This window comes from Phoenix dactylifera, chromosome 7 (assembly GCF_009389715.1).
Source record: "Phoenix dactylifera cultivar Barhee BC4 chromosome 7, palm_55x_up_171113_PBpolish2nd_filt_p, whole genome shotgun sequence".
Classification (NCBI taxonomy): domain Eukaryota; kingdom Viridiplantae; phylum Streptophyta; class Magnoliopsida; order Arecales; family Arecaceae; genus Phoenix; species Phoenix dactylifera.
In genome coordinates, this window is record NC_052398.1 from 4,969,236 (window position 1) to 4,984,206 (window position 14,971).

A 14,971-nucleotide genomic window follows, 5' to 3' on the forward strand; every position below is an offset into this window, starting at 1 on the left:
CTTAATTTTTTAAATTATATATATATATATTTTTTAAATTTATTTAATAAATAATTAATATAAAATTAGACATACGTAGGCATGTATTGTTATCTATTTAAATTTAATCAATCCATCTTAATAAATTTTATGTTATAATTTAAAAAATAACATTTAATTTTTTATTATAAATATATAAAATTTATTCAGCGAACGGTCGAGATGGTGCAAAACAAACGACTGCGTACGGGTCCTTGTGGCCATATGCACGCTTGGGGAGCTTCGTGTCGTTATCGTGGTGTCCATTCTGCCGAGTTCCGCTGGAGTTGCGAAGGCTGCAAGGAATTCCACTACGAACCCCTGCTCTCTCAGCTTGTTCTCTAATTTCCACTTGTTTGGAAAGATTTTGGGGAGGTTGGGAGTAGAATTCTGGTGGTGGCGGGGATGATGGGGTGGCCGTGTGGGTGTCTGAAGCTGGTTTCTTGGCTCTGTTTGGTGGGTTTTGTGAGTGGGATTGGAGCGAACTGGGGGACGCAGGCGAGCCACCCCCTGCCGCCGGGCACGGTGGTTCAGATGCTCCGGGACAACGGGTTTCAGAAGGTGAAGTTGTTTGATCCAGAGGATGGTACCATGAGTGCCCTCAGCAACACTGGGATCCAGGTGATGGTCGGAATTCCAAACGAGATGCTGGCCGACCTGGGGAGTACGAAGGCGGCCGAGAATTGGGTGTCCAAGAATGTCTCCAGTTATATCAAGGATGGAGTGGATATCAGGTTGTCTTTCTGTCCTCTCAATGCTTTTTTGAGCTTGTCTAATTCGTTCCTTTTGTTTTACGAGCGTCTAATTCGGTATAACTCTACTTGGGACACTTGAATGGCAAATATCAATTCAAATACATAGACAGGAAGCTCGGCAGAAGCTTAATAGGATAGGATAGTTAGCTGAACTATAAATGTAATGTCCGGGCCCAATACAGACCGGGCCCAATACTGTAGGGCCCAGTTTGAGGGTATTGGGCCAGGGTGAAGGGTTAGCAGGCCCAGAAAGAATAGGAATGCCATCTTCCCCGATGGCTGAAAAGACAGGACCACCAGATGGCCAAAGAAGAGACCCCCACAAGCATGCACAACCAGAGCCCGCCACCTCCTTCTCCTCCTCGGCAGCTGAACCCTGAGCTGGCCTGAAGGGAGGGGCAGGTGGTGGCTCCCGAAGCCCTGAGCAAGGAGAGGATGCCACCTCTCCTGGTGGGGTCAAATCACAAGCTTAGTTTTTATAGACCTAAGCCCTGCTAACCCTAATCTTGGATATACCCTCCTAAGCCTCTAACCCTCTGATATTCTGAACCAGAGAGCTAGATCCCGGAGCTGGAGGTGGAAGGTGCCCCGCAGCCCCAGGAGAGGAAGGAGGGACTGTGAACCGAGGTGATACCCCACCACTTCAACCGACCACAAAAGGTAAGGCTCTGTAAATAGGTCTCTGGGCAAGGACAGGGTGGAGGTACCCCTCTGTGGGGTATTCTCCCCTTTGTTTCACTGATGGAACAGAGGGGAGGAGACCGGCACAGTGAGGAGGAGACCGGCACGGGAGAGAGAGACAGGTGGAGGACTGCAGGCCGGACCTACAGGCCGCGGGCCGGCCTGAGAACGGCCCGAACCCGAGCCCAACGCCACCCGGGCCGAGCCCAACCGGACTCGGCCTGCGGGTGACCGACCCCGGCTAGGGCCACCCTCGGGCAGAGGGGCAGCCAAGGGGGTCGCCGGGTCTGGCCGTACCGGCGACCGGCGCGGCCCCGAGGCCGCCAGCCTCCGCCCCCGCCCCTCCGCCGGCGAAGGGGTGGCGGTGCAACACCCAAGAAGGAACCCACAAAAAAAAAAGGGGGAAAAAGGGAGCCGGGCGGCCCTGGCTCGGTCCCTCCCGAGTTCACCCTCCTCTCTTCGCGGTGGAAGGAAGAGAGGAGTCGGGAAGGTTCTGGAGAAGAGAAGAAAATGAAAAGAAGAGAGAGAGAAAGAAAAAGAAAAAGAAAAAGAAAAGAAAAAAAAGGGGGAAAAAGGGAGGGGATGAATACTCACCGCGGACCACGGCCTTGCCTCGCCGTGGTCGGAGCCGGTGAGGACCCCCGGAGGAGATCTGGCCTCGATCCCCCTCTCGGCTTTTCCCCTCTTCTCCGGCGTCACCTCAGAGAAGGGGAAAAAGGGGACCGGCCTTCCGCCGCCGCTGCCTCGAGAAGGGAGCACCGCTCCGGCCGGCGGATCGGAGGGCACTTCATCTCCCCAGCCGCCTGCGAAAGAGAGGGAGGAGCCGGGAGGCGGAAGGGAACCGGAGGAAGGGGGAGAGGGAGAGGCACGAGCGAAGAGGCCGAAGCCTCTGGAAGCCCCCAGAAGCCCCCAGAAGGAGCCCTTACGGGCTGCCTAACGGGTCGGATCCAAGTTCGGGTCCGAAACCCGTTAGGCCCAAATAGCCTGAATTGGTTTGGGTAAATCCAATAAAGGGTTGATCCAAGCCCAATCGAATGAAATGGGTCAAATTAAGCCTAAATAGCGTTGGGCCTGAACCTGACCGGGCCTGAACGAACCCAATTAAGCAAATTGGGCTAAATCTGGACCCAATTAAGCTCAATTGAGCTAGGGTCTGAACCCTATTCATGTCATGTTGATCCCAGCAGGCCCAATTAATCATAAATCAGGCCCAAACCCTCTTATTAAAAGCCCAAATTAAACCATGTGGACCCAAATCGACTTTAATTGAACCCTAAAGGCTTCAAATTAGGTGAATTAAGTTAGGCTAAAATCCTTGGTTAAGATCAAAGCAAGTTCATGGTAAAATAAACGAAATTCTATAATAGATAGAGGTTAACGTGATTCTCATAATGTGGTTTAGGAATCAAAGATCTGTCATCGGGCTGACTTAAGGAATTGGATAACAAATTATTGTAAGTAACCTGTTCTAATCCTACGTTGGATCATGTCATTAATATTTTGTCTAAGTGTTATTCAAGTACATACTTCATGAATGTTATGTTATGAAAAGTAAGTAATCTGTCTTAATCCTATCGTAGATCTTGTATCACGTTTTATAAGATTGACCAGTGTTTTTATATACAATTTGAATTGTATGCATGATTAATGAAGAATGTAAGTAACCTGTCCTAATCCTGTTATGGATCATATTATGTCATTAATGTTTCCTAAGCATTTATTTATGTATTTATGTTTCATGCATGATATGTTACAACGCATAAGCAACTTGCATGATCCCAGAAGCTATAGCTATGTATGCGACATGATGATACTGATATTTTAATCAGGCATGTAAGTTTGTAAAGCCTTAGCTAGCCCAGAGGCACTATAATGGGCTCAAAGATGCTATTGAGAATGACTGAGCCGCCAGTGGCTGAATAGTAACTGAGCTGCCCCGCCAGTGGCTGAATAGTAACTGAGCTGCCCCGCCAGTGGCTGAATAGTAACTGAGCCTGCCCCGCCAGTGGCTGAATTGGAATTGGGCCTGCCCCGCCAGTGGCTGAATAGTAACTGAGCTTGCCCCGCCAGTGGCTGAATAGTAACTGAGCCTGCCCCGCCAGTGGCTGAATAGTAACTGAGCTGGCCCCGCCAGTGGTCGAGTCTGACTTCGCAGTAGCATCCGAGAGAATGGACCACGGCATGTCGGGGCACGGTTTCATATGCATATATTATGAAAATTTTGTGATTTGCACTACTGCTTTGTTTAAATCGCATACTTATTGTGCCATGATGATTATTAGATGAATATGCATGTCAACTTATCAAACCCTGATTTACATGTTTAGCCTACTAGTTGATCCGGTAGGATTATGCAGGATTACTTACTGAGCCGTGTAGCTCACATCTGGTTATGTTTCGTTTTCTTTCAGATCCTCATCAGTGATCGCCACCAGATATGTTTTTATTTTGTTACAGAGCTTCGTATTTTTGGACAAGCTTATATATACTTTTGTACATTTGAATAGCATAGAAGTTCTGTATTTTTGGTTTCAAACTTGAAGGTTGTACTGCAAAACTTTTTAATTTATATATAAGAATGAATCCTTTTGGCTACCTGCTACCCCTGTATGAGGCTGCGTGCTACTGTGGGCGATAGTCGGCAATAGCACGGCCGTGTCACGGATCCGGATCCGGGGCGTGACATCTAGTGGTATCAGAGCCTTAGGTTAAACAATAGAATAACCATAAATGCCTAAGGAAAGGGGTAGTTAAGAATGTCACCGTCATAGAAAATGTTATAATATGCTAGTTTATCATAACCCCACTTTAAAAAAAAAAAATTGTTGACTGCTAGGCGATCATTAGGAAGATATGGACGACGACCGGAGACCACCCTCCCCGGAGCCCAGCGAGCGGTCAGCTTCCCCGGATACTCCACGGTCTGCAGCGGGTCAGGCAGGCCTAGCCGGGGTATATCAGCTTATGGCACAAGTGCTGCAACAGCAACAGATGATGCAGCTGGCCGCTATGCCACCGGCAGGCACCTGCTATGAGAGGTTTCGCCGACTAAACCCTCCGACCTTTGAGGGTGGGCCTGACCCTATGGCAGCAGAAGCATGGATCCGGGAAATAGAGAAGATGTTCCGAGCTCTTCTTTTTCCCGATGAGGTGAAGGTCCGGATGGCGACCTCTATGTTGAAGGGGAATGCCGAGTTCTGGTGGACGGCCATGGAGACAGCCTATGCTGTCGACGAACTTACATGGAGGGACTTCAAGAGGTTGTTTTACAACCAATATTTTCCGGATTCAGTCAACCAGTCTAAGCAGAATGAATTCTTGGCGCTGACCCAGACCGACCGGATGTCTGTTCTGGAGTATGCCAATAAATTCAACGAGCTGGGACGATTTTGCCCCCAGTTCATGGAGGAGGAGAGAAGTAAGGTGAACCGGTTTGAACAGGGATTGAGGTACGGGATTCGATCCCGAATATCCTCCCATCTGTTCTCAAGCTACAAGGATGTACTGGACCGAGCCTTAAAGGTTGAGGCTGACCTGATACGGTCCGGGAGGGAGAGAGAAGACATGAAGAGGACCCGATCATCGGGAGCTCAGAGTAGTGGATCCGGGGGCAGCAAGGGGTCGGAGCCCAAGAAGAAACAGAACAGAAGCTGCCCCACCTGCGGTAGGAACCATGGCGGACCCTGCTTAATGAAGACCGGAGCTTGTTTCTCTTGCGGGCAGACAGGACACATCGCCCGCGACTGCCCGAGTCGAAGGAAGGACGAGCCCAGACACACTGCACCAGAGGACCAGAGATCGAGGGGTAACCCTCGAGTTTTCGCACTGACTCGACAGGATGCCAGTGCTAGCGATCAGGTGGTGACAGGTACACTTCTGGTCAACTCGATTCCTGCCCTCATTCTATTTGATTTTGGTTCTACGCATTCTTTCGTGTCAGTTAGCTTTTCCAGACAATTACATAGCACATCTGAGAAATTAGTGGAACCATGGCATGTTGCTACACCCCCTCAGAAAACCGCAATTGTTGACACTAAACATAGAGATTGCATAATTCAGATAGAAAAAAAAAGAGTTAGAGACAAATCTTTTACAACTTGACATGCAAGACTTTGATATTATCTTGGGCATGGACTAGGGTGGTATTTCGGATACCTGGGGAGCAAGAATTTTTCTTTCAGGGCGACATACCCCTTCAGGGTGCTCCCACATTGCACTTCATTTCCGCTTTGAAAGCTGGAAAGGCTCTGAAAAAGGGGTGTATGGCCTATCTGGCCTGTGTAAAGAATGCTCAGAAAGAGATCAAACTGGAAGATATTTCAGTAGTTAGAGAATATCCGGATGTTTTTCCGGAGGAATTACCGGGATTACCCCCAGACCGAGAGATCGAATTTGATATCGACCTCGCACCAGGAGAGGGGCCAGTCTCCAAGGCTCCTGATTAAGCAAAGGCTTCAGGCTGCCCAGAATAGACAGAAAAGATGGACTGACAGAGGAAGAAGGGCCTTGGAATTTTTGGAGGGGAACTTTGTCTTCCTGAAAATTTCTCCATCGAAGGGCATTACCCGATTCGGAAGACACGGCAAGCTAAGTCCTCGCTACATCGGCCCATTCGAGGTTCTTGCCAGGATAGGCAAGGTTGCCTACAAATTGGCCCTACCCCCGGAGCTATCAGGTGTACACAACGTCTTCCACATCTCCTTGTTACGGAGGTAGGTTCCGGATCCCAGCCATGTGGTGCCACATGAGCCTCTGCAATTAAATGAAGATTTAACCTATGAGGAGGCTCCCCTGCGCATCATAGACAGAAAAGAGCAAATCCTCCGAAGGCGCACCATTCCCTATGTTAAAGTCCAGTGGACCAACCACACTGAAAGGGAAGCTACCTGGGAATTGGAGGAGGAGATGCGACAACGCTACCCTCAGCTCTTCGAGGACCGAGGTATGTTCAATTTCGAGGACGAAATTTATTTAAGGGGGGAAGGATGTAATGTCCGGGCCCAATACAGACCGGGCCCAATACTGTAGGGCCCAGTTTGAGGGTATTGGGCCAGGGTGAAGGGTTAGCAGGCCCAGAAAGAATAGGAATGCCATCTTCCCCGATGGCTGAAAAGACAGGACCACCAGATGGCCAAAGAAGAGACCCCCACAAGCATGCACAACCAGAGCCCGCCACCTCCTTCTCCTCCTCGGCAGCTGAACCCTGAGCTGGCCTGAAGGGAGGGGCAGGTGGTGGCTCCCGAAGCCCTGAGCAAGGAGAGGATGCCACCTCTCCTGGTGGGGTCAAATCACAAGCTTAGTTTTTATAGACCTAAGCCCTGCTAACCCTAATCTTGGATATACCCTCCTAAGCCTCTAACCCTCTGATATTCTGAACCAGAGAGCTAGATCCCGGAGCTGGAGGTGGAAGGTGCCCCGCAGCCCCAGGAGAGGAAGGAGGGACTGTGAACCGAGGTGATACCCCACCACTTCAACCGACCACAAAAGGTAAGGCTCTGTAAATAGGTCTCTGGGCAAGGACAGGGTGGAGGTACCCCTCTGTGGGGTATTCTCCCCTCTGTTTCACTGATGGAACAGAGGGGAGGAGACCGGCACAGTGAGGAGGAGACCGGCACGGGAGAGAGAGACAGATGGAGGACTGCAGGCCGGACCTACAGGCCGCGGGCCGGCCTGAGAACGGCCCGAACCCGAGCCCAACGCCACCCGGGCCGAGCCCAACCGGACTCGGCCTGCGGGTGACCGACCCCGGCTAGGGCCACCCTCGGGCAGAGGGGCAGCCAAGGGGGTCGCCGGGTCTGGCCGTACCGGCGACCGGCGCGGCCCCGAGGCCGCCAGCCTCCGCCCCCGCCCCTCCGCCGGCGAAGGGGTGGCGGTGCAACACCCAAGAAGGAACCCACAAAAAAAAAAAGGGGAAAAAGGGAGGGGATGAATACTCACCGCGGACCACGGCCTTGCCTCGCCGTGGTCGGAGCCGGTGAGGACCCCCGGAGGAGATCTGGCCTCGATCCCCCTCTCGGCTTTTCCCCTCTTCTCCGGCGTCACCTCAGAAAAGGGGAAAAAGGGGACCGGCCTTCCGCCGCCGCTGCCTCGAGAAGGGAGCACCGCTCCGGCCGGCGGATCGGAGGGCACTTCATCTCCCCAGCCGCCTGCGAAAGAGAGGGAGGAGCCGGGAGGCGGAAGGGAACCGGAGGAAGGGGGAGAGGGAGAGGCACGAGCGAAGAGGCCGAAGCCTCTGGAAGCCCCCAGAAGGAGCCCTTACGGGCTGCCTAACGGGTCGGATCCAAGTTCGGGTCCGAAACCCGTTAGGCCCAAATAGCCTGAATTGGTTTGGGTAAATCCAATAAAGGGTTGATCCAAGCCCAATCGAATGAAATGGGTCAAATTAAGCCTAAATAGCGTTGGGCCTGAACCTGACCGGGCCTGAACGAACCCAATTAAGCAAATTGGGCTAAATCTGGACCCAATTAAGCTCAATTGAGCTAGGGTCTGAACCCTATTCATGTCATGTTGATCCCAGCAGGCCCAATTAATCATAAATCAGGCCCAAACCCTCTTATTAAAAGCCCAAATTAAACCATGTGGACCCAAATCGACTTTAATTGAACCCTAAAGGCTTCAAATTAGGTGAATTAAGTTAGGCTAAAATCCTTGGTTAAGATCAAAGCAAGTTCATGGTAAAATAAACGAAATTCTATAATAGATAGAGGTTAACGTGATTCTCATAATGTGGTTTAGGAATCAAAGATCTGTCATCGGGCTGACTTAAGGAATTGGATAACAAATTATTGTAAGTAACCTGTTCTAATCCTACGTTGGATCATGTCATTAATATTTTGTCTAAGTGTTATTCAAGTACATACTTCATGAATGTTATGTTATGAAAAGTAAGTAATCTGTCTTAATCCTATCGTAGATCTTGTATCACGTTTTATAAGATTGACCAGTGTTTTTATATACAATTTGAATTGTATGCATGATTAATGAAGAATGTAAGTAACCTGTCCTAATCCTGTTATGGATCATGTTATGTCATTAATGTTTCCTAAGCATTTATTTATGTATTTATGTTTCATGCATGATATGTTACAACGCATAAGCAACTTGCATGATCCCAGAAGCTATAGCTATGTATGCGACATGATGATACTGATATTTTAATCAGGCATGTAAGTTTGTAAAGCCTTAGCTAGCCCAGAGGCACTATAATGGGCTCAAAGATGCTATTGAGAATGACTGAGCCGCCAGTGGCTGAATAGTAACTGAGCTGCCCCGCCAGTGGCTGAATAGTAACTGAGCTGCCCCGCCAGTGGCTGAATAGTAACTGAGCCTGCCCCGCCAGTGGCTGAATTGGAATTGGGCCTGCCCCGCCAGTGGCTGAATAGTAACTGAGCCTGCCCCGCCAGTGGCTGAATAGTAACTGAGCTGGCCCCGCCAGTGGTCGAGTCTGACTTCGCAGTAGCATCCGAGAGAATGGACCACGGCATGCCGGGGCACGGTTTCATATGCATATATTATGAAAATTTTGTGATTTGCACTACTGCTTTGTTTAAATCGCATACTTATTGTGCCATGATGATTATTAGATGAATATGCATGTCAACTTATCAAACCCTGATTTACATGTTTAGCCTACTAGTTGATCCGGTAGGATTATGCAGGATTACTTACTGAGCCGTGTAGCTTACATCTGGTTATGTTTCGTTTTCTTTCAGATCCTCATCAGTGATCGCCACCAGATATGTTTTTATTTTGTTACAGAGCTTCGTATTTTTGGACAAGCTTATATATACTTTTGTACATTTGAATAGCATAGAAGTTCTGTATTTTTGGTTTCAAACTTGAAGGTTGTACTGCAAAACTTTTTAATTTATATATAAGAATGAATCCTTTTGGCTACCTGCTACCCCTGTATGAGGCTGCGTGCTACTGTGGGCGATAGTCGGCAATAGCACGGCCGTGTCACGGATCCGGATCCGGGGCGTGACAATAAAGATCATCATCTAACTATTTTGGCTTATTATGATTGAAAAGGCAATAATTTTCCATGATTCTCTCATGGCTTCGTTTTAGCCATACTTGTTCCATTTCTTTTCAGTTTGTATGCATCTTTGGATAAGTTCTTGGTGGCTATTTGATATTATGAATGGCAGATGGATGCAGGAAACTGTGAAGCCTTGTCTCTTTAGTACTCAAAATCTTTTGTGTGTGTGTGTGTGTGATGAATCAAATCATTGAGTTACAGGATTTTTGAGCTAAATGCTGTTGATTCTGGAGTTGCTTTTCCCCATTTCTCAAAATTCAATTCATCACTAGCTCAGCAGTTGCTTTCAGCTCCTCTAGAAAAGGAAACAAGATATGTTTGTAAAGGATGTTCTGTTCTTTATCTGGCAGTAATGCAATGACTGTTGCATCGAAATAAATAAGCAAACAGATAAACAAATAAAGACAAAAAATTTAGGCATTGAACAGAGTAAATCTGCCTCCCTTTTACTATGCATTTGTATAAAGGGAAGGGACGCAGAAACTGTTGTCGATCATGGAAATGTTTCTTTAAAATAATATCAACTTTAACAATAAGCATACACCCCTTTGCAATTTCCAGGTCATGTTAAAAACATTGTCCAACCGGTGATTCATTTTTCAGTTTAATTTGTATGCACATCTTCCTTATGTCTACATGCAGTATCTGATAGTATACATGTCTGTCTCTTCATGGTTTCTTCTTTGTAATGAGGAATGTACCAGAGACATAATAAGCCCATCATAGTCATCATTGTTCTTGTGTCTAAATTTGATCTATTTATTGTCTTTAAGCAAGGCAAGTTCTTGTAACCCAAATAAAAAAAAATGCTAGCAGAGTTGTTTTCCCTTGTTTTGCATGATGTTTTTATTAAATGGAACTTATCTTAGATCAAATTTGTTCCAAAAAAAATGCAAAGCAGTGTTATGCTAGAGATGGCAGTGATTCTAGGAGACAAAAACATCGTTCAAAAAATTTTCAATTAGGACATATAATACTAGTGAATGATGTTTACTCAACAAAATTAGTAATATGTGCACTATTTTAGATTTCTGTTTTTAAATCTCTGTACTTTTTTTTAAAAAAAAATCAACTTGTTTAAGCTAGCCTGGTTCATGCTGTGCGTTTTTTCACCCTAACTTCGCATAAATATAGCAGTAAAGTCCTTCAGTTTATGGTTATTGAAATCAGGTTTAAGTTTTTCCAATATGATGTGCAAGTTAATTTTAGGAGGTTTTAATATCACGAATTTGCTGAGAATGAATCTAGATAGAAATACCTTAGCTCGTGTATTTTTGCCATATCTTCATAACATATAATGTGACATTGAGATTCCTGTTCGCATGTCTCTTTAAGCAAACATTTATAATGGAACACACTGATAGCATTGGAGCACGTTCCTACTTAATCCGTTCCACTCTAATTTGAATGACTCGATTGTTTTCTGCAAACATTTGAATACTCATCGAGTCCTCAAGGCATAATATAATCTATTGTCCCAAAACTGCAGTTTTCGTTGTAAATTGTTCACTATCTCTTCATTTTGCCATTCTTTGACAATTATTCTGGCAACAACCGATCTACACAAGGACTGAGGAAATCAGTGCCTCCGAGGCTCCAACAATTAAGGACATTGTTGGAACTATGAGATACAATAGTGGTAACCATCAGTCTCGTAACCTGAATATGGCTAGCCTTGAATATATATATTCTTTGTCCAACACCATTTAGTTTTAAAGCATTTTGTATTTTGTAATTTTAATACCAATAATTGACTTCATCAAGGATTCTAAATGATAAAGGTGCACATGAGTTTCAGTTGTGTGGATAGGTAAATCAATTTCTTAATTTTGAGATACCAAGCTAACATTTTGTTTAATTCATTTACCCTTTGATATATGTCTCTTTAAAAAGATCTAGAGTGAGATGCATAAAAGCGTCTATCAATAGAACCAGCATAATCCTAGAAAAGCATCATATAGACAAGGTTTTACATGGACCCGGATGGTCTCAACCTTGTGTAACTACATGATTTCAAGGATGAGGCAAGTGAATTGCCAGGCTTGTGTAGTTTTGAATTTATTCATATATTTCCAGGGACTCGTTGCTTAACTGATTGCTGGCCAGGAGTGGTGCTCGTTCTCTGGACCTATTGAATTCTGCAAGATTGGCTGTTTCTTATTTATTTTTCTTTCGCTGTTTTATCAGCAGACCTATTGTCAAAACCAAAAGATAATAAAGCAGAACATATATACCTTCTGCACCCTAGTTATTTTGATGACTTTTTGCCGGCAGCACCTTCGCTAAGACTAGAAAACATTGCTCGGTGTAATTGTTGTCACTTGTCTCTAATTGGGATTCAAGGTTAGAGTTTTTCTGTGACCTTTCATACTGCTGGAATTTCTATTTGTACCATGTAATTCCCTTCTCCATTCATTTTGTATTCTTGGTAACTTTCCTCAAGGCTTTTGTAACTTGATATTTGCTTTGGGAGAGAAACAGAAAAAAAAAAAAAAGAAATCTCTTTTCATCAGTGTATACATATAAACAAAAACCTAGAACCTTACCTGCAGGAAAGAGAATTCTTATATAGCTATATATTCACTCAAACCATTTGAAATGTTGATATTAAATACATGAATAACTAACCTGCATGTAATGGACTAATCCAACATTACTCATCTTCTATTCAAGTAACATGACTTGCAATGACCAGAACAGTTTTCGTGCTTTTAGCCTTCGGTTCACGGGTAATGGACTAATATTCACTTGTAGCTATCGTACGATCGCATTGCTTCTCTCACTCCAAGTATCATTGTTTCTCTGTGAATAGGTATGTTGCTGTTGGAAATGAGCCATTCTTGCAGACTTATAATGGGAGTTTTCTCCATACTACCTTTCCAGCCCTCCAAAACATCCAAGGTGCTGTCACACAAGCTGGGCTGAGCAGCCAGGTCAAAGTCACGGTGCCCCTTAATGCTGATGTCTATGAATCATCAACTGGCAAACCTTCTGATGGGAATTTCCGCTCGGACATCCTTGACCTCATGGTTTCTATCGTCAAATACCTCAGTGATAATGCTGCTCCCCTCACTGTCAACATTTACCCCTTCATCAGTCTCTACAATGATCCCAACTTTCCTATAGACTTTGCCTTCTTTGATGGAACACCTGCATCCCCCGTGGTCGATGGTTCGATCACATACACTAATGTATTCGATGCAAACCATGACACTCTCTTATGGGCCCTGCAGAAGAATGGCTTTGGAAATCTTGCTGTCATTGTTGGTGAGATTGGTTGGCCAACTGATGGGAATATGTATGCAAATATTCAGTATGCTCAACGATTTAATCAGGGTTTCATGAAGCGCATCGCATCGGGGCAGGGCACACCAATGAGACAAGGACCTATCGATGCATATATGTTTAGTTTCATAGATGAAGATCAAAAGAGCATCCTGCCAGGGAATTTTGAGAGGCATTGGGGCATCTTTTACTACGACGGGCAGCCGAAATACCAGCTTAATATCCAGACATCTAAATCTGGAACATTAGTTGGAGCTAAGAATGTCAAGTATTTGGACAAGAAGTGGTGTGTGTTCAAGCCTTCAGTCAACCTTGATGATTCTAGAGTTGCACCGGCTGCGAGCTATGCTTGTGGGAAGGCTGACTGCACAAGCCTTGGGTATAACACATCATGTGGCGATCTTGATGCAAGAGGGAATATTTCCTATGCATTCAACAGCTACTACCAGATGAATGATCAGGATGACAGGGCCTGCGACTTCCAAGGCATAGCTACTACCACTGATAGAGATCCATCTACTTCCAAATGTAAGTTTGAGATCATGATTGAGCCTAATTCTGCAGCATCCTGGAGATTAGCCGCAGTCAGGGGACAGGGATATGGTTTGGTGTTCTTTGCGCTTCTTCCGTTCCTGTTGGTATTACTGTGATCATATCTCGACATTTCTATACTATATTTATTATATTGCTCCATTGTTTTGTATCCATGTTTCCAAAGTTTTTATCTCCTCCACCAACTGCCGGTGAACCTGGTTATTTTCATCAAAAGAAGGAGAAAAATGCAGCATCTATGCCTTGCTATTTTAGTTAATCAGATTCGTAGTTTATATCCATTGGAGAGGCCTAGTTAGTGCTGCTGATTCAAGCTAATAACCCTTATTGCTTCATATGAGAACTAACATGGAAGATGAGTGCACAGAGAATAGTAAATGAAATAGTATATTGGATTAATCACTATCTTTTTTTTCTTAAAAAAAAGAAAAGAAAAAAAAGATGGTTATTTATAAGAAAGATCCTACCTTGCAATATTAGAATCGCTACATGGGAGAAGCAATGTGTAATCATATTATGCACTCCAAAGTCATCATCTCCTCTGAAGAACTCCTATGACAGAATACCCATAAAAGTATTCTTGTGTAAGTGGGAAGTTTTTTTGAGCAATGCGAATTAATTATTATTATTGTTTTTTTGAATCCAATGTGCATCACGGCACATAATTACTACTTTTCTTCACCAAATATATGTTTCATGGTGAATGAACCAATTAAAAATCCAGCACTGATAAAACAACGCAGCAAGCATGCAGTTGGCACTGTTTTTCAGATAGGATTAAAATTGTTTTAAGGTGAACTAAATTCTTGCAGGTGACCGGTAGATAGTCAGAATAATATAATCTTTTCTATTTCTTCAACCAACGCCAAATTTTTTTGAAAAGTTCCATTGCCTGGACTCCAACCCGGATCTCTCAGATGAGATCTGATGAGGATTTTACGATTTAAACAAATTTAATCATATAAAGCGCCACTCAGGACTTCAGTGCGAGTTTGTATGTCTTATGATTGCCTATAAAGTATGAAGCACTTCCATATCCATCCAATAATGTCATAATTTTACGAACTATATGCGAAAAATCCTGCTCCATTGCTCGCGTTTCTTTTTTCCAAAACAAATAGTTGGCCATTTGATTTGGGTATCTACAGCCATGCTCATACCAAATCGAAGTGTAACAGCTTTTGTAACTCTCTTGCTTTGTTTCGGTAATTGAAGATTGAGCTGCAGTTTTTAACCAATAGTTATTGTGATAATACAATTGATGTCACTGTGGTTACATTGCGCCTCCCTGCACATAAAGTTGCACACTATTAACATTATCCACTCGTCTAGTTTCCGAGAAGAGGATGGAAGAAAATATAGTCAACAAAAATATAAAAAAAATATCTTATAAGAGAGAGAAATAAAAATAAAATTTTTATATTTTATGAAAAAAATTATGTAAGACTCGAAAAAATCTAATTCTCACGGGCTAAAAATTAGAATATATATATTTTTTTCAAAAGAGCACTTAAGTTTTTTGACAAAATGAGGTAAAATATTTTTGCCAATCAAGGGTATAACAAATATTTTACATATTTTTTTTAGAAAAGAAAATGTTCAACCAAATATAAGCCACTTTGAAATGTGCCACTTTCGC

At 44.5% G+C, this 14,971-nt stretch overlaps 1 protein-coding gene across 1 annotated transcript; it reads left to right on the forward strand.

Annotated features, from left to right (window-relative positions):
* Positions 1 to 239: 239 nt before the first annotated feature.
* LOC120111307 (glucan endo-1,3-beta-glucosidase 6-like) lies at positions 240 to 13,470 on the forward strand. Its single transcript, XM_039128027.1, has 2 exons — positions 240 to 752; positions 12,308 to 13,470. The coding sequence occupies exons 1-2, from the start codon at positions 424 to 426 to the stop codon at positions 13,428 to 13,430; spliced, it is 1,452 nt and encodes a 483-aa protein (XP_038983955.1). The 5' UTR covers positions 240 to 423; the 3' UTR covers positions 13,431 to 13,470.
* The last annotated feature ends 1,501 nt before the right edge of the window (positions 13,471 to 14,971 follow it).

Bases quoted from the DNA above. Each gene is read 5' to 3' on its own strand.
- LOC120111307 (XM_039128027.1), top strand. From the start codon at position 424: ATGATGGGGTGGCCGTGTGGGTGTCTGAAGCTGGTTTCTTGGCTCTGT. The intron at 753-12,307 runs GTTGTCTTTCTG...CTCTGTGAATAG, and splicing joins AAGGATGGAGTGGATATCAG to GTATGTTGCTGTTGGAAATG.